Source organism: Zingiber officinale, chromosome 2A, assembly GCF_018446385.1.
Source record: "Zingiber officinale cultivar Zhangliang chromosome 2A, Zo_v1.1, whole genome shotgun sequence".
NCBI lineage: Eukaryota > Viridiplantae > Streptophyta > Magnoliopsida > Zingiberales > Zingiberaceae > Zingiber > Zingiber officinale.
Genome location: NC_055988.1, coordinates 93,294,267 through 93,317,633, shown reverse-complemented (window position 1 = coordinate 93,317,633; position 23,367 = coordinate 93,294,267). Strand labels below are relative to the sequence as shown.

Here is a 23,367-nt window from a genome sequence, read left to right as displayed (position 1 = left end):
CTGAGCCTTAGACCTTGAGCTCCTTTTATAAGTGTCATTGTTATTCGGTCGACCGATCCCTCTGTTCGGTCGACCGAACCCGCTCCCTTCCTTCATGGCTAGAGTCCGACGCTGGCTCGATCTTTTACATTAACTGATCTTTAATGGTTCGGTCGACCGATCCCGCTATTCGGTCGACCGATCCCGCTATTCGGTCGACCAAACAGTGACCTTCATTGTTCGTCGAGATCCGCACTTAATGCTCCATTAATGATTTTATTATTCGGTCGACCGAACCTCATTTTCGGTTGACTGATCATCTTGTGATACCATGTTTGCGAGCCTAAACTGTTTTGCCAAATTTGGTTGTTCGGTCGACCGAACTTTTTTTTCGGCCGACTGATAAAATGCCTTAATCAGTCGACTGAACCTCCTGTTTAGTCGACTGAACCCTTGGTAAATTGAAGATTTCTGAGTGCTGGATGCGTGGCCACTGTCAGAGCCTGATTCTGAGTTCTGAGTCAAACTTATGACCCTTTGAAGCTCAAGGGGTCATATGATTCTGCAACACAAAGTTAGTTCGATATAACAATAGTATTCCTGCAAAACAAAGTTAGCACAGTTATAATACATGAGTAGCAATATGCATGAGTATAACAGTTAGGACTGTCTTGATCTCAACTTGGAAACCTTCCTGGTTTCTTCAGTTGGATCAGCGACCTTAGGTTGTTCCCTTCAAGAACCCGACCTCACTAGCGCTCCTCCAGTTATTTACCTCAACCTACCTGCCAAATGTTGGGTCCTCCATGTTGATACAGTCTGACCTGACTATTGTTTTGATGTTGACACGGATTTAAGTTTGTATCAGATATTAATTAGACTCAGACTGATTAATGATCAAGATTGATCATGTGGAGAGGAAAAGTCCAAGTACGGATACTTGGCACGCGAAGTCGGAGAGGGCTCGGCAGCTCGTTCTCCGGACTAGGTCAGAGAGGGCTCGGTAGCTCGTTCTCTGGACCGGACGAAGTCGTAGAGGGCTCGGCAGCTCGTTCTCCTGACTAGGTCAGAGAGGGCTCGGTAGCTCGTTCTCTGGACCGGACGAAGTCGGAGAGGGCTCGGTAGCTCGTTCTCCGGACTAGGTCAGAGAGGGCTCGGTAGCTCGTTCTCTGGACCGGACGAAGTCGGAGAGGGCTCGGCAGCTCGTTCTCCGGACTAGGTCAGAGAGGGCTTGGTAGCTCGTTCTCTGGACCAGGAAGACGTTAGGGTTTAGGGCTGGGAGGCTCTAAAACTAACACAGAGACATTGGATCGGTCTGTTGACCGATCCAGTGATACTTCGGTTGACTGGATCGGTCGACAGACCGATCCAGTGATACCTCAAGTGAACTGATCGGTCTCGTGACCGATTAGTAACCACACAGAAACAATCTGTGGATTATCTGATCGGTCTCGTGACCGATCAGTAACCACACAGAAGCGATCTATGGGCTATCAGATCGGGACCTGGACCGATCAGTAATGAGCGACGAAGACTCAGAACCATAGGGGGATCGGTCTGTGGACCGATCCACCCATAGGCTGATTGGTCCACAGACCGATCAGCATAATCCTAGACCGATCAGGGTGTGTCCTGATCGGTCCAGAAGGCTATGGATCGGTCTGCTGACCGATCCACAACAATGTCGTTTATTTTCTGCTGTTTCTCTACGATTTCTGATTCACCTGATTAAATCATCTGCTGTGAGATTTTTGAGTTACAGGTTGCAGGTGTTGTGCCAGTGCTTAATTTCAAATTAAGCTCCATCAGAAGAATAAGAACAAATGCCCTTTGTGCTGTGTTTCACTGCAAGTGGTGCAATTCGAGCGTAACGTTCACTGGCTGCGATCAGTTGGCAATAGCTTGACTCTTGCTCATTGGTTCGAGCTCAGAGACACCAGTAAAGACCATGGATGGTATTGGTGTGAGCTCAGAGAACCAGATGAGGAGGAAGAGTGATTGGCGACGCCTGAGTTGGTTGCAGTGATACGATACAGGTGACAGCGATTCGGCTCTGGCTGAAGACAGTGAGAAAGCAGAGGGATAAGAAGAAGGAAGAAGAGAGGTTTTGGTAACGAAAGGTTCTGGAAAAACTCTCTGTGAACTGAAGCAAGAGGCTGTGTATTGTTGAGCTCTTGGCTGAGGAATTCCTTCTGTCTTTGCTTTTCATCGTGGCTGTAAGTTCATTTGTTCATTCTTTTCAGCCAAAAATCTCTGTTAAGTCTTGTGCTTCATTTTCAAATCATTTCTGTGACTTTGTGGAGAGGTTACTCCACCGAGAAGGAGAAATACTTAGCCGGAATTTGTCCGGAGTGTGATCTACCGAAAGATCAAGGGATCGTCCACCTTACGGACACGCCGAGGAGTAGGGGCATGTTATCCTCGAACCTCGTATATACTTGTGTAATCTGTGGGTTGTGTTTTCTTTCCTTGCATCAGTTTTCTTCTTACTTATTTCCGCTGTGCTAACAAGATTTTGTGAGGAAATTGACTGACTTTTAGTGGAGGCTATTCACATCCCCCCTCTCTAGCCATCCGAAGGTCCTAACAAGTGGTATCAGAGCGAGGCGCTCTTCATCCGGATTAACACCCTAAAGAGTAAGAAGATGGCTATGAAAGAAGGTTTCAGCACCAATCGTCCACCCTACTTCGACGGAGCGGACTTCCAATATTGGAAGAGTCGTATGGAGTATTATCTCAAGACCGACATCTCCATGTGGTTCTCGGTCAAGGAAGGTTTCACACCTCTAAAGGATGAAGAAGGTAAGGAACTAGAGTCGTCAAGGTGGTCCGCCGAGCAAACTCGCAAAGAACAAGCCGATGCCAAGGCGGTGGTCACCCTACAATGTGGGATAGCCAAAGATCAACTTGTCAAGGTAGGTCCATTTGTGAGTGCAAAAGATTTGTGGAACAAGCTCATTGAGCTCCAAGAAGGAACCCGAGACTCTCGGATCGCCAAGAGAGACTTGTTCCTAAACCAACTACAAAATCTGACCATGAAGGAGAACGAAACGGTAAGTGAACTACACGGAAGGTTCAAAGAGATCATCAATGATCTTCATTCTGTAGATGAACGCATAGAGAATCGCGATCTCGTAAGGTACGCTCTCAAAGCCTTTCCGAGGAATGTCTTGTGGTCATCTATGGTAGATGCCTACAAGGTCTCCAAGGACCTTTCAATTGTTAAGTTAGATGAATTCTTTTGTGAAATGGAACTTCATGAACTTGCTAACAAGGGTCAAAAAGAGAAAGGTATTGCCTTAGTTGCAGGGAGCAAGGATGGAAGAAGGAAGAAAGAAAAGAAGGAGGAGAAAGAAATTCCTACATCCTCATCCTCCTCCGAGTCCGATGATGAAGGAGGATCATCATCAAGCGAGATGGCCAACCTCGTAAGAAGAATCATGAGAAGGAGTCGGAGATACAAAGGGAAAGGTAAGTCGATTGATCAAAATACTGATAAGACTAATGTTACGTGTTATGAGTGTAGCAAGAAAGGACACTATCGGAGCGAGTGTCCAAAACTCAAGAAGAAGGAAGAAAGGACTAAGAAGAAGAAAGCTCTAAAAGCTTCTTGGGATGAATCCTCCTCAAGCTCATCGGAGGAAGAGAAGGAGAAAAGCACTCGTCAATTAGCACTCATGGCAAGGGAGGAATCGGACTCCGAAAGTGATACATCAACCACGGCTTCATCATCTTCGGATGATGAAGAGGTAATTTCTCCTCACTTAGAAAAATGCTATAAAACTATTACACATTTATCTACTTTGCTTAAGAAATCAAAAACAGAAATTAAATCATTAAAAGATGAAGTAGAACACTTGAAGACTCTTAGGGAAGATGAGGTTGATGACCTACATCAAGAGCTTCTTGAGGATGAAAACAAGGCCTTAAAGAGTGAAGTTGAGAAACTCAAGAAAATGCTTAAGAAATTCTCAACTAGCTCTAAGACCTTAGATATGATTCTAAATGCCCAAAGGGCGGTCTATAACAAGGCTGAGTTAGGATATCAACCTAAGGAGTCTAGTTTCATTTCCTTAGTGTCTAGAACCCAATTTCATAGATCACATGCTTCTAGGGTTCATGAGACTAGGAAGGGTGTGACCAAGGCATGGGTTCCTAGGTCTTTCATTGTAGATGCATTAGATCCCAAGATTTGGGTACCTAAAACATCTATCTTTCGTGTCTTGTAGGCATTTGTCAAGGGGGAGCATCTATCAACTTGGCTTGTTGATAGTGGATGCTCTAAGCACATGACCGGGGACAAGTCACTCTTTACTATCCTTCAAAATAAAAATAGAGGTAATGTGTCCTTTGGTAATAATGGTACCTTTAAGGTTATAGGAGTTGGAGATATTCATATATCTGAATGTCTCCAAATCAGAAATGTCCTTCTAGTCAAGGGGGTGACCTTTAATCTCCTAAGTGTCAGCCAATTGTGTGATACGGGTTACACAATTGAGTTTCATTCAAGTCAATGTCTGGTCAAACACATTGACACACTTGACACGGTACTAGTAGGCACAAGGGTAGATAACATTTACCAAGTATCTTTTAAAAGTGCTACTAATGCCTCTGCTAAGTGTTTCATGTCAAAAGAAGAAGAATCATGGCTGTGGCATAGAAGGTTGGCCCACATAAACATGAAGAATATTCGAAAGCTGGCCAACAAAAGATTAGTGCGAGACTTACCAAGCATCAAGTATCAAAAGACAAAGTTATGTGATGCATGTCAAAAGGGTAAGCAAACAAAAGCGTCTCATAAAGGTAAAAGCGCTGTAAGTACATCTACTGCTCTAGATTTATTGCATATGGATTTGTTTGATTGCAGTAATGTTATTTCATTGAATGGAAGTAGATACTGCTTAGTGATCATTGATGGTTTTACTAGATATACATGGACTTTCTTTTTGAAAAATAAGGATCAAACCATAGATATTTTTATTTCCTTTCGTAGAAGAATTGAAAATGAAAAATCAACAACAATTAAAACAATTAGAAGTGATCATGGTGGAGAATTTCAAAATCATAGATTTTTAGATTTTTGTCAAGAAAAAGGATATAGGCATGAGTTCTCTACTCCAAGGACCCCACAACAAAATGGGATTGTGAAGAGAAAGAACCGAGTCTTGCAAGAGGCTGCACGAAGCATGCTCAATGAGTACTCACTACCGAGCTACTTATGGGCTGAAGCGGTAAATACCGCTTGCTATGTGCAAAACCGAGTCTTGATACATAGGTTTTTAGGAAAGACTCCCCATGAACTCTGGTTTGGGAAACCCCCTACAATTAAACATCTTAGGGTGTTTGGTTGTAAGGTGTTTATCTTGAACACCAAGGATCATCTTGGAAAGTTCACAGCTAAGGCTGACGAAGGGATACTAGTCGGGTACTCTCTCACCAGCAAAGCCTATCGAGTCTACAACAATAGGACTAAATTGATTGAAGAGTCCTCGGATGTAGCATTTGAAGAAATCCCTAAATCAAATGATCAATCATGGGATGTAGGAGAAATTCAATTTGAACTTAGAAATCTAAGTTTAAATGATCAAAACATAGAGAGAGTCGAAGTTGACTCCGATGACGATGAGCAAAGGCAAGAGAGGGCTCAGTCTGATCCTTTACCTGATACTGAGCCCTTGCCTGTGTCTAGAGAGATCACTCATGAGGCACCGCCAACACCAAGGCAATCTAGGATAGCCTCTAGTCATCCCCAAGACCAGATTGTGGGAGACATTCAACAAGGAGTTAGAACTAGACCATTCTTTAGAAATGAGTCTAATGAGGTCGCCTTGATCTCAAAAATCGAACCAAGATTAGTCGATGAGGCATTGCACGATCCTGATTGGATCATAGCTATGCAAGATGAGTTAGGTCAATTTGAAAGGAGCCAAGTATGGGACTTAGTTCCTAGACCTAAGAAGACCACCATTATTGGAACCAAATGGGTCTTCAAAAATAAGTTAAACCAAAAGGGAAAAGTCGTAAGAAACAAGGCAAGACTTGTAGCCAAGGGCTATAGTTAAGTCGAAGGCCTCGATTATGATGATACTTATGCTCCCGTGGCTCGATTAGAGTCCATTCGTTTAATGCTAGCTTTTGCTGCACATAGAGGCTTCAAGCTCTATCAAATGGACGTTAAATCAGCCTTCTTAAATGGTTTCATTAAAGAAGAGGTCTATGTTGAACAACTACCGGGGTTTGTGAATACCGAAGTTCCAAACCACGTGTACAAGCTCAAGAAAGCTCTTTATGGGCTTAAACAAGCACCTCGAGCTTGGTACGAAAGGTTGTCAACTTACTTACTAGAAAAGGGTTTTGTAAGAGGTCAAATAGACCCAACATTATTTCTGCGTAGAGATGGTGAAAACATATTTGTAGCCCAGGTGTATGTCGATGATATAATTTGTGGCTCAAATAACAAGGGCTACTTGAATGAATTTATCACTCACATGGAAAGTGAGTTTGAGATGAGTCTGGTGGGAGAATTGACATTCTTCCTTGGACTTGAAATCAAACAAACTCGAGATGACATTTATGTCCATCAGACGAAGTACACTCAAGAGATGCTCAAGAAATTCAAAATGAGTGACTCTAAGGAAGTATCCACTCCAATGGCGACGAACACTCGCCTTGAGAATGATGAGAATGGAAAACCAGTTGATCTAACGCAATATAGAAGCATGATCGGTAGTCTTCTATATCTCACAGCTAGTCGACCGGACATACTTTTTGCTGTGGGCATGTGCGCTAGATATCAAGTCTGTGCCAAAGAATCTCATTTGATTGCAGTTAAGAGAATCCTGAGATACCTTAAGGGCACAATTATAGTAGGTCTATGGTATCCTCGTACGGAGTCTTTTGACTTGATAGGTTATACCGACTCTGATTATGCTGGGTGCAAATTGGATCGGAAAAGCACTAGTGGGGGTTGCCAATTTTTAGGGTCATCATTGGTTAGTTGGTCAAGTCGGAAGCAACATTGCGTTGCTCTCTCCACAACCGAGGCTGAATACAATGTCATGGGAGAGAGTGTATCACAATTGTTGTGGATGATACACACCCTAGAAGATTATGGGCTTTCCTATAAGGGAGTGCAAGTGTTGTGTGACAACATCAGCACAATAAACCTAACGAAAAATCCAGTCCATCATTCAAGGACCAAACACATTGAAGTGCGTCATCACTTCATTAGAGATCACGTAACTAGGGGAGACATTGCACTCACTTATGTTGAGTCTAAGTCAAACCTAGCCGATATTTTCACCAAACCTCTTCCGAAAAATGAATTTAGTCATTTGAGGAGAGAATTGGGAATGTGTTTGGCTCAATAAGACATTGGGACCCCATCATGATCAATAAGGACAATTAAAACGATTAAAAAAAAAGAAATTAATTTTGGCAACTTGGGAACATCTCACACAAACTATAAGATTAACAAATGATTTTTGTTTGCTAGAAATGGGGTGAGATGCTAGGATCAGCCGAATTATTCAAAATGTATCATACATCCCTTGAATAATTAGGTTGAAGACACATAAATTGAGTATGGGGAAGACCATTACATAATTCATGTGTATTTGGTTCTTAGATCTTACTCATATATTCCAACCAAGGAAACTTGGTTGGACCTTTACCTAGAAATTATGTGACTTTGGTTGATGGACTGTTTGATACATTTGAACGATACTTTTCATGATTTTGATTGAAAGTAGGACAAGTCCTTGAAAGAATGATAGCAAGTTGGTTATATTTTGACAAACTTGAAACTGAACATAACAAGGTCGAAAGTTTCAGTTTTTAGGCCTTAAGTTGTCTGTTTTCTAAATGTCTGAAACTTTCGGGCTATAAACAATTTCAGACTATAATCTTTAGGAAATAGTTATGCCTATAGATTCTTCAGGTTCTAGGTACTGAACTTGGAAGTTTTCCTGGAGAAACTTCTACGAATTATCGAACATCTCTACGAATTTCAGTTACTGAAATTACTGGAGTAATTTAAGTATCAGACACTGATCGGTCTACAGGCCGATCAGGAGAAGGTGGATCGGTCTGTCGACCGATCCAAAAATCTCTCCACCCTTCTGTTTGTAATCTGATCGGTCCAGGGACCGATCAGGTTCGTTTTGTACGCCAAGAAGAGTTACCAGATCGGTCCGGGGACCGATCAGGTCAGCCTGGCACGCAGAGCCCGCTACTGATCTTTTTCTGATCGGTCTCCAGACCGATCAGGAAATTCCCTGATCGGTCCAGGGACCGATCAGCGACTACTGATCGTCTCCTGACGGTCTACAGACCGATCAGGAGGTTCCCGGATCGGTCCAGGGACCGATCAGGAGGCTCCTGATATCTCCTGATCGGACAGCCGTCCGATCATTTCGACACCTGGACATCCATCTCCCTTAAAACTTCCCGATCCTTTCTTTTCCCTTTTCACGCGGAAGCCCTAGCCGACTCTTCCCTACACCTCACTTCTTCTCTTCTCTTTGCACGCCGGAACCCTAGCTAAAGCCCTAGCCAAAAGATACTTCAATGGCACCAAGGTAACTCTATACTTCTCTAGAACTTGACATTTCGGTTTCATTTCTCATCATATCTGTGTTTTTTTGTTTCGGGTGTTGGTGGCTCCGGTGCTCACTTACTTGCCCTATTAGATCACATTGTTACACCTTAGGAAGAAACAAGTTGGTGAGGGGACCTCTAAGTCACCTAAGAAGTCTAAGTCTAAGGCTCCCTCTCGACCTCAACCAGCTGTCTCCGGGAGATTTCCAAACCACCAGTTTGAGGAAGCCTTTTGACAAAGAACCTTTAAATTACTCCCTTGTAGGTCTGTGGATCGAAAATTCATGGACGAATTTTGTCCAACTGTATCAGAAATCATTGCCTACTACAAACTTGATGCACTTATCTATTTAGAACGAGATATCAATTATGACTTAGTATCGGAGTTTTATAACAATCTTCATCAAACTAATGATGTAAGTTATAAAACAAAGGTTGCTAAGCGGACTCTTGATTTCAGTTTCTCAGCCTTCTTTGACTATCTAGGTTGCCGGAGGTGTTCCGGAAATGTCTTTTCGATATATCCTGACTTACCAGACCCCTTACCTTCACCTTTTGATGTCACATCTGACTCTATTTATGAGTATTTCTTCAGACATCCTAGACTAGGTGGGCTAGATGAATTAGATGTTGATTTTCCTACGTTTGCAGCCTTGAGATTATCTGCCCACGATTACATCCTCTTTAAGATTGTCACAAACCGCCTTCTGCCAATCACATCTAAACCCTTGTCTGAAATCCGACCATATCATTGTCTGATGCTTTATGGATTGCGTCGGCGTCTCGACTTTGACATTATGTCCAGCATCTACTCTTCGATCATTTCCTATAGTGAGCCAAACAGCTTCACTGTTTATATGCCTTATGGGCATATCATTACATATTGGCTCGAGACTATTCAGATTAATGTCTCCAAGGGTAGAATAGTCAAGATGGTCAGGTAGGACTGCAGACTTGGGAAACGGGCATTTTCCAAGTCTGGCATCATAGGACAGGATGGGGACGTTCGGTGGAAGGATGGGAGAGCTCTAGGTGAGTTACCACGGGGACCTCTACGACAGGTTGCTGCTGCGCCTGTTGCTGCTCCTCCTGCTGCTGCTGCTGACAATGGAGAGGCAGATCCTGATCTGCGCTGGCAGATCGCCGAGCTGGAGAGTCGTTTTGATCGGCACGATGAGTTGCTGGTTGCTGAGCTCCACGAGACGATGATCTACGCAGCCAGCAGTTGGCGACACATCAGGCGATTATGGGATGGATGGCCAGATACCCACCTCCACAGGATTTCCCGGGCTATCCATTCTCGAGCAGCGGCATGCCACCTCAGGGACCCACTCCTCCCATTGATGATGCTGATGCTCCTCATGATGAGGAGGCTGATTGATACACATTGTTCTATGATGTCATTTTGACTATCTATGTTTTGAATGTTGTTTGTTGGATATTTATGTCTAACCTGGATACTTGCTGATTTCATCTATTTATGCTGTTCATTTCCTTGTTTTTCTTTATGTTTCACTTCCTATTGGCTATTAATTTGCTGTTCATATGTCATGTCTTGTATGTCTCTTATTTCTTTATCACTGTCTTATAATACACTTAGAGGGTATTCTAGGTGAATTAAGAAAAAGACAGTATGGGTTAAGGGGGAGTCCTTTAACGTTTTCTTTTCTAATTCGCACCTTTTCGGTGTTTGACAAAGGGGGAGAAGGTAACTAAGTTTAGAGATAAATGAAAGTTTGTCTTAGGGGGAGGATCTTGATTCCCCTATCCTTATATAGTGTTGTATCTGTCTTAGGGGGAGGATCTTGATTCCCCTAAAATTAGGGAAATATGAACATTTCTGATCTAAACTTAAATTGTGTTGTCAAACAACAAAAAGGGGGAGATTGTTGATACAGTCTGATCTGGCTGTTGTTTTGATGTTGACACGGATTTAAGTTTGTATCAGATATTAATTAGACTCAGACTGATTAATGATCAAGGTTGATCATGTGGAGAGGAAAAGTCCAAGTACGGATACTTGGCACGCGAAGTCGGAGAGGGCTCGGCAGCTCGTTCTCCGGACTAGGTCAGAGAGGGCTCGGTAGCTCGTTCTCTGGACCGGACGAAGTCGGAGAGGGCTCGGTAGCTCGTTCTCCGGACTAGGTCAGAGAGGGCTCGGTAGCTCGTTCTCTGGACCGTACGAAGTCGGAGAGGGCTCGGTAGCTCGTTCTCCGGACTAGGTCAGAGAGGGCTCGGTAGCTCGTTCTCTGGACCGGACGAAGTCGGAGAGGGCTCGGCAGCTCGTTCTCCGGACTAGGTCAGAGAGGGCTTGGTAGCTCGTTCTCTGGACCAAGAAGACGTTAGGGTTTAGGGCTGGGAGGCTCTAAAACTAACATAGGGACATTGGATCGGTCTGTTGACCGATCCAGTGATACTTCGGTTGACTGGATCGGTCGACAGACCGATCCAAAGTGAACTGATCGGTCTCGTGACCGATCAGTAATCACATAGAAACAATCTGTGGATTATCTGATCGGTCTCGTGACCGATCAGTAACCACACAGAAGCGATCTGTGGGCTATCAGATCGGGACCTGGACCGATCAGTAATGAGCGACGAAGACTCAGAACCATAGGGGGATCGGTCTGTGGATCGATCCACCCATAGGTTGATCGGTCCACAGACCGATCAGCATAATCCTAGACCGGTCAGGGTGTGTCCTGATCGGTCCAGAAGGCTATGGATCGGTCTGCTGACCGATCCACAACAATGTCGTTTGTTTTCTGCTGTTTCTCTGCGATTTCTGATTCACCTGATTAAATCATCTGCTGTGAGATTTTTGAGTTACAGGTTGCAGGTGTTGTGCCAGTGCTTAATTTCAAATTAAGCTCCATCAGAAGAATAAGAACAAATGCCCTTTGTGCTGTGTTTCACTGCAAGTGGTGCAATTCGAGCGTAACGTTCACTGGCTGCGATCAGTTGGCAACAGCTTGACTCTTGCTCATTGGTTCGAGCTCAGAGACACCAGTAAAGACCATGGATGGTATTGGTGTGACTCAGAGAACCAGATGAGGAGGAAGAGTGATTGGCGACGCAGTGATACGATACAGGTGACAGCGATTCGGCTCTGGCTGAAGACAGTGAGAAAGCAGAGGGATAAGAAGAAGGAAGAAGAGAGATTTTGGTAACGAAAGGTTCTGGAAAAACTCTCTGTGAACCGAAGCAAGAGGCTGTGTATTGTTGAGCTCTTGGCTGAGGAATTCCTTCTGTCTTTGCTTTTCATCGTGGCTGTAAGTTCATTTGTTCATTCTTTTCAGCCAAAAATCTCTGTTAAGTCTTGTGCTTCATTTTCAAATCATTTATGTGACTTTGTGGAGAGGTTACTCCACCGAGAAGGAGAAATACTTAGCCGAAATTTGTCCGGGGTGTGATCTACCGAAAGATCAAGGGATCGTCCACCTTACGGACACGCCGAGGAGTAGGGGCAAGTTATCCCCGAACCTCGTACATGTGTAATCTGTGGGTTGTGTTTTCTTTCCTTGCATCAGTTTTCTTCTTACTTATTTCCGCTGTGCTAACAAGATTTTGTGAGGAAATTGACTGACTTTTAGTGGAGGCTATTCACACCCCCCCTCTCTAGCCATCCAAAGGTCCTAACACTCCAGACATGTTTAGACTTTACTATCTAGCCGTGATTAGGTCTTTCTCGATTGAGTTAATAGCCTGCACACTTAGCCAAATCATTAGATCATAACAAGACTTAACTTGAACCTTTGACAACATCAAAACTCAGGTTTGATTCTGGTGCACCTTGCACCAACACTTCATTTGTATTCAATGCTCATCCGTGAGCATTAACCTCTTCGCAAACACAATGAAGGTCTCATACTGTTCATCGTATCCAATGCTCACCCTTGAGCATACACAACTAAACAATGAAGATATCCACTCTCCACTGTTTCCTAATGCTCAACCTTGAGCATTTGCCCAAAAGAAGGATATACCACCTTCCATGGTTTCAGAAAATAATTTTCATGTTTTTAAAAAGTAGCCCCCCCTAAAGACATGCTCGAAACTTCTGTCATTGCACCAACAATGACTTAGAATCCCTAAACCTTTAGGAAACCCAAATTTAAAAGTTTTGAGGTTCAAAAATCTAATATTGAAAATAAACCTCAACCTAAACTTCTACTTAGTGTTCCTTAACCAATCCATCCTTATTTTCATCATGAAAACTCCCCATAAATTTATACAAATGTGTTTCAAAAGGTTAGAAATGATTACCTAGACTAAAAATGATTTAAAATGCTGAAATCAGGCTTTCCCAACCAAAATCAGCATTCCCAATCGATTGAAGTTGAGTCTCAATCGATTGAGACCATTTCAATCGATCGCTTGATCGATTCCGTGAGCTTCTGTTCACGAAAATTGCCTCTGAATCGATCCAGGTAGGTTGAATCGATCGACTGATCGATTCAGTGAGGCTCTGCTCGAGAAGAAACGCAGCTCAATAAATCGGCTGATCGATTGAGGCTTCCCAATCGATCGACTGATCGATTGGGTTTCTGAAATTCTGAAATCCAATTTCAACTGAATTTCATAAATGCCCTAAAAATTTTACAAAATTCTAAAAATTATGAAAATTCTTGTAGACACTATTTAGGATATATACTATCATGGAAAAATAGTTTTATAAGAAAATACATCTTATTTTCAAAGATTGACACAAAATTGAAAACTTGTAAAAACTTTAATGTTTCTTCCAAGTTTGTGTCTAACTCTTCAATGATGATTACTAATCAAAAGATAGTCTTTACCAAGGTTTCCCAAAGTATATTTAAAGTGTTTTTCAAAATCAATTTCCAACCATGTTCCTTGGGCTTAATGCACATGACTTTTACATTAGCTTTCCCAATTATTAGAGTACACAAAACTGTGTGTTTAGATGAAATCAAGACTAAAAAAAATGCACTAAATCAACATCTTGAGTCTTGCTCATCACCCTAACATCTCACTTGTATTTAATGTACACTAAAACACATACAAGTCATCTTATAGTCTTTGTGAGATGTAGATTTTGGTTTTGTCCTAAACTAGCGATCATGCATATCTATCTAAGCATTTTAGAAAATTTGAACATCCACCTAGAATGTCACTTGTTAGTAAATGTCATTTGTCCTTAATTGCAAGGAATTAAAAATAATGCATAATGAGTTATGACATATCAAAATGAATAATTTTCAAAAGAAAATATACTATAGCTACATAATGCATGTATGATATGTCATTGTATTTTTGTGTTTTTCATGATAAAAATGAATGCTAAATATGATATCATGGCATATAGTGGGCAAACAATCATGACAAATTTTAGCATAAATAAAATATACCTAGATTATCTATCTAAGTATCCTTAAACCTTAGCCAACTTAAAATTAAATCCTAGATTGCTCACTTTTTTCTCAAAAAAATGTCAAACTCTCAATTTTGACATTTCTTTGCTTTTATTAATTTGTGTCAATTTAAATTAAGCATAATTCCTCAAGGTTGGACACATTTTATTCTATCAAAGAGTAAATCAATAATCCATTTCAAAGGTTAATACAAACCTTGCAAATGCTCTCCGAGTGTCAACTTCATCAAGGTTGGGTTAACTACCATTCCAATTAGAGTTGACACTCTCTAACTCATCTAAGGGGTAGAGAAAATGCTCCTAGGAACCCAAAATATATTGATGCTCCTTGGATGCTCTAGGTACTCACAGAGATAACCTCCATAGTTACCTTCCTAATGACTTTCCTAGGCTTCTTAGAAGCCTTGGTCACCTCCTCTAGGTCAACCTCTAGGGATTACTTCCCTTGTGACCTTCTTAGTGACTTTCTTAGACTTCTTAGAAGTCTTAGTCACATTTGTCGTTGCAAAGATACTCCTAGGGATAACTTCCCTTATATCCTTGACTTGACCCCTAGACCTAAAGTTTGTTTCATAACTATATGGAACCCTATGGTAAGAAGTTACATCCTTCTTAGCCTTAGGTTTCTATCCCAAACCTCTATGACCATTGGAGGACTTTTGTGTTCCTAGCCCTAGGTTGTGCCCATTTTGGCCCTTAAGAAAATCTTCGATTCTCTTTAAGGTCTTTTCCATGTTATCAAGCCTTGACCTCAAGACTTTATTTTCTATCATTAAATCCTTAGTTTTGGATTTTTTTTAAATCCTTGAGCATTTCTATTTTTGGGCTTGTATCTACTATCCTTAGTATTCTTGCCTAAATTTTTATCTACATTCCTAATCCTAGGTGTGGTAGTCTTGGCATGAAGAGCCATATGATTTTCATTAATTCTATCATGCCTCCTATTTTTATGGTAAATAGCATTAAAATGATATAAATTAGAACTAACCGTCTTTTTAACATGATTTAAAGGAGTAGGCTCAATAAATGATACCTTGGGTTTTACCTTGGAAGCTCCCCCTTGACTTGTGCTTCCTCCCTTAGGCTTGACCAGCTTCTTCCCCTTTGGACATTGGCTCTGATAATGTCCTTTTTGATTACACAAGAAGCACACAATGTGCTCCTTGCTCTTCTTTGTTGTGGGGGTGGTCTCCTTGGGCTTCTCCTTGCCCTTTGGTGCCACTTGACTCTTCTTCTTAGCCAATTTGAGACACTTACTCTTATAGTGTCCATGTTCCCTACACTCAAAGCAAATAATATAATTTTTGTTATTTATAATTGAAATTGTTATATCTTTGCTTGTAGGTGTGGCATCTTCTCCTTTTGATCCGGATGTAGAGGCTTCCTCTTGATCCGACAATAATGATCCTCCAATTGATTTGACTTGACTTTTGGAGGTAGAAGCTTCTTCATCTTCATCCCTTCTTGATTCAGAGATGGAGGCTTCTTCTTCTTCTTCATCCTCTTGTACATAAAACAAGGAATATGCTACCTCTTTGCTCTTTTGGTTACACTTCTTTGAGAATGAAACTTCTAGGACTTCTTCTTCTTCCGATGTTGAGCATCTTTCAACCTCGGAATCCTTCTCGTCTTGGTCTTGCTCCAATGAGTTGCCCTCTTTGGATTCTTTTTTATTTTGTACAGTGGAGGGGACCTCATGGATTTTTGCCAATTTGCTCCATAGCTCTTTGGCGTCTTCAAATTCTCCAATTTGCTCTAAGATGTTGCTTGACAATAGATTAATTAATAGTTTGGTCACTTTATCATTGGCCTCACATCTTTGGATTTGTTCTTGGCTTCACTTGCTCTTCTTGAGAATTTTGCCTTTGCTATTTTTTGGAACTTAGAAACCTTCCATTAGAGCAAATCATTGCTCTATGTCCATTATAAGAAAGTTTTTGATCCTTGAATTCCAAGAATCGAAGCTCGTCATTGTGAATGGTGGAGGTACCCTTGTATCGAATCCGAGTCAATCTCGGAATCCCATCTTGAAATTGAACTTTTTGAATTCGAATTCTTTGACTTTGATGAACTTGCTTCAACTTCTTCATCCTCTAGCCTTGTTGCCCCTTCTGGCGATGATTCCGATGAAGAGCGACCTTGCTTTGATACCACTTGTTAGGGTCGAAATATGCTAGAGGGGGGGTTGAATAGCTCTTCGCGCTCATTGATGTGCTTCTTCGATGATGTGCAGCGGAATAAATAACAAGAAGCACACTCACAACATTAACACTAAGGATTTACTTAGTATCCACTTCAAAAAGAGGTGACTAATCCAAGGATCCGACCCTCACTCACTCATCCACTATGAAAACACTCCTTTACGATAACTATCGAAGACGGAGAAGACTTATACAAGCTCACACACAAAGATATACAAGAAGAACAAAATACAAGCTAATACAATATCAAATCTTACAAGATTTACACAGAACCCCTAGCTTACTTTTCTTCTTGCTTGAATACACCTCTTCACTTACTTGGAAGTGCAACACTCCTCTCTAAGCCTCCAAGATCTAGTGTGTGTCGGTGAGCTTGGTAGAGAACAGATCGTGAAGATCATAGAAGAAGCGCTCGAAGCTGTGTCGAAGAAATCGCTCACAACAGCTTTAAACTTGCGCAACGGTCGGATTCCAATCGATTGAATGACTCTCAATCGATTGGGGAGGCTTTGAATCGATCGGTTGATCGATTCAGAGCGCCTCTGTACTATCTGAAAATGGCTGAATCGATCGACCAATCGATCCAGCCTTTCTCGCGTCTGCTCGTGAGAAATCCAGTCTCCAATCGATCGACCGATCGATTGGAGATGCTCAATCGATCGGTTGATCGATTGGGAAAGGTTATGTGCTCGCGACAATTGCTCCCAATCGATCGATCGATTGGGCCAAACCTTCTTCGCGACACACATCTAATCGATTAACTGATCGATTGGACTACGGTTCAATCGATCGGTTGATCGATTGAGTGAGTTGGCTTCACTCACCAGGATTTCCCATCTGCCTAACCTCTAGTTAGGACTTTCCCAGTCAAATATCCGATCATGTTAGCAATGTACAGTGGTCAAATAGAACCATTTTCTTCTCGAGACCTTTTACTTTTTTTTCATGATGTGGGAGTTAGAATTAATTCCTATTTATTTACTTTTATCCATGGGGAGAGGAAAGAACGGTCTCTACTCGACGACAAAGTTTATTTTGTACACGGCAAGGGGCTCCATTTTTCTTTTAATAGGGGTTTTGGGTATGAGTTTATATGATTATAATGAACCTACATTAGATTTTGAAAAATTAGCTAATCAATCGTATCATGTGGCATTGGAAATAACATTATATTTTGGATTCCTTATTGCTTATGCCGTCAAATTGCCGATTAGACCTCTACATACTTGATTACCTGATTATACCTCTGCAATTTCCACATATTGTCAAATATCGAAATCCAAACATCAAAACTCAGACTTGAGCCAACTCAAGCCTAATCAACTTGGTCAACTTTGACCCAGGGGATATTGCACCAACAGAGAAAACTACATAGGCTTAACTTGAGCTCGAGCGAGCTTGTGAGTTCGAGCTCAAGTCAGGAAAAATAAATTTAAAACATATTTAAATAGGGATTCGAACCGTAGACCTCAAATACACCAAATGACATAATCTAACCATACACTCCTCCTAAACTTATCTTTTATTTTAAAAGTAATAATAATTTTAATTATTAAAATATTAAATTAACATGGCTTGACAAGGCTAGACGAGCCCTTGAGCCAGTGTTAAATGAACTCGAGCTCGGCTCGAATGTTAAACGAGCCAGTTCGAGCTCGGTCAAATTCGAGCTCGAGTCGAACTTTGACCGAGCTACTCGCGAGTGACTCACGAACGACTCAGCTCATTTGTACCCCCATTCTAGGTCATCCATCGCAAACGTTTCCTGATTTACGCAAACAGTTGATGGGAAATTTAAATAGAACTAGACCGATTATCTAAATTTAGTATTATCTAATTCATATATATATTTTTTTTTGATCTTTTTTCTCTGGACTCCATTAGATAAACCCAATGAGATGAAGCTAGAGAAGGTCTTTTCAGTGTTCCAAACTTATCAAATCAAATAAAAAGTTATGGATGGTATTGTCTACATGATTTGCAGAGTAGTTCGATTTATGTGGGGCGAAACTTTTTGATTTAGCGTTTTCTTCTTGGCATCTTGTCGTGTCCTTGCAGTCATAAAGATGGTACAAGTGTCACATGAATATACTTTTCTCCCTTTCATTTCACCTCAAATAACAATAGTAATAGCATCACAACAAGAAAACAAGTCATCGTTTATGGATGCAAAGTCCAGGAGAAGAATTCAATTACTCTATAGACAAACAACTTAGTATCCATGAGAAATCCAAAGCATAATTTTTGAATCTCAGATAAAACCAAAGGTAGAAGATACAGTCAATAAGATCCAGAGATGATTTACAACTATTGAATCTAGAATAATGATAATGATGATAATTAGTAACAATAATAACAATGCACAAATTACCTTTGATGACCAAAAATGACCGAAACTGAATCAGCGTCCGTCTTCCTCCGAATCAGTCTCCACTCTCCAACATAACAGCATCTACGATTAGAAGCCGCACATATGTGACCTGCTCAAATCATGCTCCAAAGTCCAAATCAAGATTTCTAGATTTTGTATTTACCACCACTTGAACTAAAATTGAAGCATTCTGCACGTTTGATTCAAAAAAGATAAACCTTAAGATGATGATAACTATTACTTACCTGCAAAAGTTGCCATCCGTAAACAAAAGCCTGCACAACAGGTGCCCAGTCCTTTTCCTCTGGATTAGGGACAAATGATCAGAAGTTAATCCTGAACAATTCTTGATTACATGCTCCAAAAATACACTACAATAACATCTGTCACGTGGGAATTTATTATATTATGATGATCAATAGAATCATTCACACATTTTCCGGACATTCAAATGCATAAACTGATTTATTTAAAGCCAGCAGTTTTGATCTTTACCAACTTGGTACCAAGTTGGCACTTTCATATACATAAACGTATGTTACTTGATACTTGAGACTCCCCATTCTTGATGATGGACTTTGGATTTGTCATAAGCCACTAGTCCTTCTGGTTGTAAGAATTATTGATTTCACTTGATGAAGATATGCTTGACATATTGCTACTTTCTAAGCCGCTACCATTCTCGCGGTTCATTTTGGAGCAAGAGTAGGGGATGGCACTGGTCAACCTAAACATAAGCAGAAGAATTTTAGGTAGACAAGAACTCTACAAGTTCTAATTTGTAAGTCTACAAAGTCCAGAAAAGTCCAAGTAGCAAAGAGGAAGATGATAACTAGTGCTTGAAATAATAAAGAATTGAACTTAACACAAAAAAACCAACCTCTCCTTGCGCTTTTCTAAGAATCGAGCTAGTGATGCCTTCCGAGCTTGAGGAACAGCTGCAAATAAACAACCAGCATTATATTATTAAAACTGCAAGCTAATAGTTAGTTTTACAACATAGGAAAAGAATAATCGCAATGCCAATATTGGTCTCTGCTGATAACATTTGTCATGTAATAAATAAGTATACTCAGAATAGTGATGGGAATCATGAACTGATGAACCAGATTACCTTTTGGCAGGGTAGTTCCTGCAGTTTCTGAGCTAAAAGCAGCAGATAAAGTTTTGAAGGCCTCTTGTTGGCTTGCTGGAACCAATTGGACAGCACCTTTAGAATCTGCTGCATCATTATTCATTCTCAAGCCACCTCTAGAGCTAGCCGCTGAATGTGATGTACCTGATGGCAAAACACCTAAGTTCGGAAGCATCGACATAGGGATTATGCCCTCCTGCCTCTTTGTCCTTGAATCAATTGATCCTGTCATTCTGATTGGAGCCACTAATGTGGCTGGTCCGGGTGCATGGGTTGTTTGATTCATAACATTTGGAGTCATATTAGATCCCTGGCTTGCTAAAGAAAGAATCTCCTGTACCTGAAAGTCCAAAAGACACAACGATATAGATTCATAACCATGCCATCTCTTACTTCACACAAATTCCAAAGAACATAAATATTAACCTTGTCTGATGAAACATCATCATACACATTAACATATCCATCATGAAAGATAGTTAGCTGACCGGTCATGTTAATGGGCCAGAAAATATTCCTAATGAACAAATCAAGCATACCATAATGTCACCAAAATATGAAAAGCTAATGCTGAAAAGAACGGTAGAGAACTTGTACCAAAAACCTGAACATGTCTTACAAGCTGCTAGGTTCACCTACAAAGTTACAGTGCCCAATTTGATCATCAAGAAATCGTTGCTTTGGAGAGGCAACTGTTACATTATGTGCATGTTGAATATTGGAGAAAGGACTGCTGCCAGTACCAGGAAGACCATGGTCTGAGAAGGTGGAGATCATTCGGATTTCATCCAGATGGGGGAGTGAACTAGCAAAAGAATCAGAGGTAAAAGGCTGATATGTACACCGAGGATATTGACTGAAGCTTTGTTTATCAAGATCCACACATTTCTGCAAAAGCATGGCATCAAATTTTGTCACTTTGGATAGATATAATTAGAGTGATTCATGAATCATGATATATAAAACTAGTATGTAAATCATGGCACACCTGAGCTGCTAAACCATGAGGAGTTTTCAGGTTGACATCAAGGCCATCCATGGAAATATGATTCAATCTTAAAGATGAGTGGTTATTAAAAACATGTTTTCTAGGCTTTTCTTCTTGTGGAGTCTTGGGAAGAATGTACTGTGGTGTGGAAGAGACCATGCTTGAGAAAGGCCACTTCACAGATGGGACAGCTGAAGCTCCAAAATCAAAATACACAAGGCAATTATACGACATAATCAAAATCACTGATCATAAATCCTGTAATACTCGATCATTTGTTAAAGGTTAACACAAATGATGAGGACAAGTCGCCATAAAACAAAAATGAGAGAAACATATGTGGATTATCTAGCCAAATGCTCTCTTTTTCAACAATGATCCTTTCAATTTAAAATAGATAATCAGAAACAAATTGATAGCAATAGAAACTAGAGTACCAAGAGATCATAATTAGCATGCAAAAAAATTCATAAGAACTAAGATAAAAAATTCTCATCGTTGCTTTTTGAACTCTCAAGTCTCAAGATAATACACAACTTTAATAGAAAACAGGGTGATCTATCTTTGAGAAAATGGGAACAAACTACATCCATAAAAAATAAAAACATGCAAACATAACTAGAAAAAATATCACTATAGTATGAAAATTTTCCATAACCATCCCATTAACAAGATGCTAATCCACCAATAAAGGTAACCTAATATATAGATAATCAACTCCAATCAATCAGGACTACTCCCATAATTATTCTAGGTAAATACCTTTGCTGAAAATGAAAATACCTTAATCATTCCATGAAGTATCACAAAATCATGTCTTTAGCAAACCTAGGACGCCAGCCTCCAAAATCACGTACAACAAGATTATATTTGGTAGATTCTTAGTATAAGGCAATTATTTTGACAGGGCAATCAAATCTTTCAGAAAATGGAAAGAAACTACATCCACAATAATATAATCCACCAAACTTAACTGGAGAAATAACTAAAAAATCTTGTCGTATTTAACTTGTAACCAAGAGACTAATATTTCCATAACCCACTCCAAAGTCCAAAAACTAGGACTATTTCCCATCAGTAGTCACATCGTTAGCCAATACATTTGCCGAGCATGAAGAATAACTTATATCGTTTCATCAAACATTACAAAATCACATCTTTAGCAAACCTAGAACCCCAACCTCCACAATCATGTATAACACTACTATATTTGTTAAATTCTTAGTGTAACACGACAATTTTGATAGGGCAGTCAAATCTTTAAGAAAATAAAAAAAAACTACATGCCTAAAAATAAATTTCAGCAAACTTAACTAGAAAAATCAGTGCAATAGCTCGTAATTCTCTGGTAAACAAGAGGCTAAACCACCATAAAGAAAGCACATCCCTAGCTAATGCATTTGTAGAACATTAAAACACCTTAATCATTTCACCACACGGTATTACAAAATCATCTCTCTGGAAAAACCAAAACGCCAGCTTCAGAAACAAACGGAAAGAGGAAACATATGAAGAAGAAATCCAGCCGTAAGCTCATAGATCCAACAGAAACGCTTATAATAAGGAGAAATTCACGCACCTGCTTCATGGCGGCTCGCGGTCGCGTCATCGCCGGAGTTTCGCCCGAGGATTCCGATGAAATCCCTCTCCATCGCTGGATCGGGTTGCAAAATAAACCTAGTCGACGCAAACCTTTCCTTATCTCAACCTCTCCTCCTCGCGACGCTACCGAATCCTACGAAAAGCTTCGAAACTGACAATTTCCTTTCTTTTTCTTTTCTATTTCTTGGTTACCGGATGACGCCGGTTGAAGCCCGCGTGCGCGCAAAGGAACGAACAAAGCCGGTATCGACGCGAAATGACGACACCTGCTCCCAAGGATTATCGGCGTCGGTCGGCTTGAGCCGATCAATCGGCTTCAGTTTAGGCGCCAGTCTGCCAGCCGGTCCGATTAGAAAATTCCATGCGGCACTAGATTGTTTTCTAAATTACACTTTAATCCTCAACTTATTGCAATGGAGTACCGAGTACCGTTATAGTTTAGGAAGAGAAGATGTAAAATTTCGTAGTGTACTTTCGTTACTTTAAAAATATCTTCTAATATTTGTAGTCATGGCTTTATTTGGGCTTCCTTTGTTAGGCCCCGAATCTGGGGACCTGGCGACCTGCCCTATTTAGTTCGCTCGTCTTTGGGCTTCGATTTCTGTTGACGGAAGAGATGGGAAAAAAGCGAGAAAAGGTTTTGATGCTGCCTTGGAGCGATCCGAAGAGGCGTCAGCTCGAAGGTTTCTCCCTCGACTCCCTCTTTTTGCATGAAACAGATGGTTTTTAGTGGCATTTTTGATTGAAGTAATGGAAGAAATTAGGTTTTTTCCAACTCTAAACTTGTTTCCCTTCGTCTTTTTTGAAATGCTTGCCCTACTTAAGTTAGCGAAGAGGTTTATGATTTTATCACCCTGATCCATTGGCTTTATGCATTTGTCATTTTTGGTAGCTATTTGATAGTGTTGATTTACAATGAAACGATCAGAGAAAAGAGTTGAAGAAAGATACTAGAAGAAAAAAAGCTTTTTTTTTTTTAAAGTCAGTGTATCCTACTATTTTGGTTATCCGTTATGAGCATCAGTTTCGTTCTTTTTTTTGGTTGCTACTTTGGGAGTTAACTTTAGCACTTGCAGCTGAGTTCTAGAGTAATGCAGT

General features: G+C 40.7%; 1 protein-coding gene across 2 annotated transcripts; it reads right to left on the bottom strand.

The window, feature by feature from the left end:
* Positions 1 to 18,911: 18,911 nt before the first annotated feature.
* Positions 18,912 to 22,515, bottom strand: LOC122041550 (protein TIFY 6b-like). Of its 2 annotated transcripts, XM_042601272.1 has the most exons (8): positions 22,247 to 22,515; positions 20,668 to 20,858; positions 20,299 to 20,567; positions 20,106 to 20,196; positions 19,824 to 20,019; positions 19,659 to 19,733; positions 19,425 to 19,482; positions 18,912 to 19,271 (listed from the first exon to the last, which is right to left on the bottom strand). In XM_042601272.1, exons 1-8 carry the CDS (start codon positions 22,317 to 22,319, stop codon positions 19,142 to 19,144), a joined length of 1,083 nt encoding a protein of 360 aa, XP_042457206.1. In that variant the 5' UTR covers positions 22,320 to 22,515; the 3' UTR covers positions 18,912 to 19,141. The 2 variants fall into 2 exon arrangements, with proteins under 2 accessions (XP_042457206.1, XP_042457205.1); XM_042601271.1 differs by having other exon boundaries at positions 19,659 to 20,019; positions 22,247 to 22,512.
* Between the last annotated feature and the right edge of the window lie 852 nt (positions 22,516 to 23,367).

Excerpts from the sequence above, each read along its gene's own strand:
- LOC122041550 (XM_042601271.1), bottom strand. The coding sequence starts at position 22,319 with ATGGAGAGGGATTTCATCGGAATCCTCGGGCGAAACTCCGGCGATGAC. Across the intron at positions 20,197-20,298 it reads GTAGGTGAACCTAGCAGCTT|GAATATTTTCTGGCCCATTA; the intron begins GTAAGACATGTT and ends TTTGTTCATTAG. Across the intron at positions 20,020-20,105 it reads ATGATGTTTCATCAGACAAG|GTACAGGAGATTCTTTCTTT; the intron begins GTTAATATTTAT and ends TTGGACTTTCAG.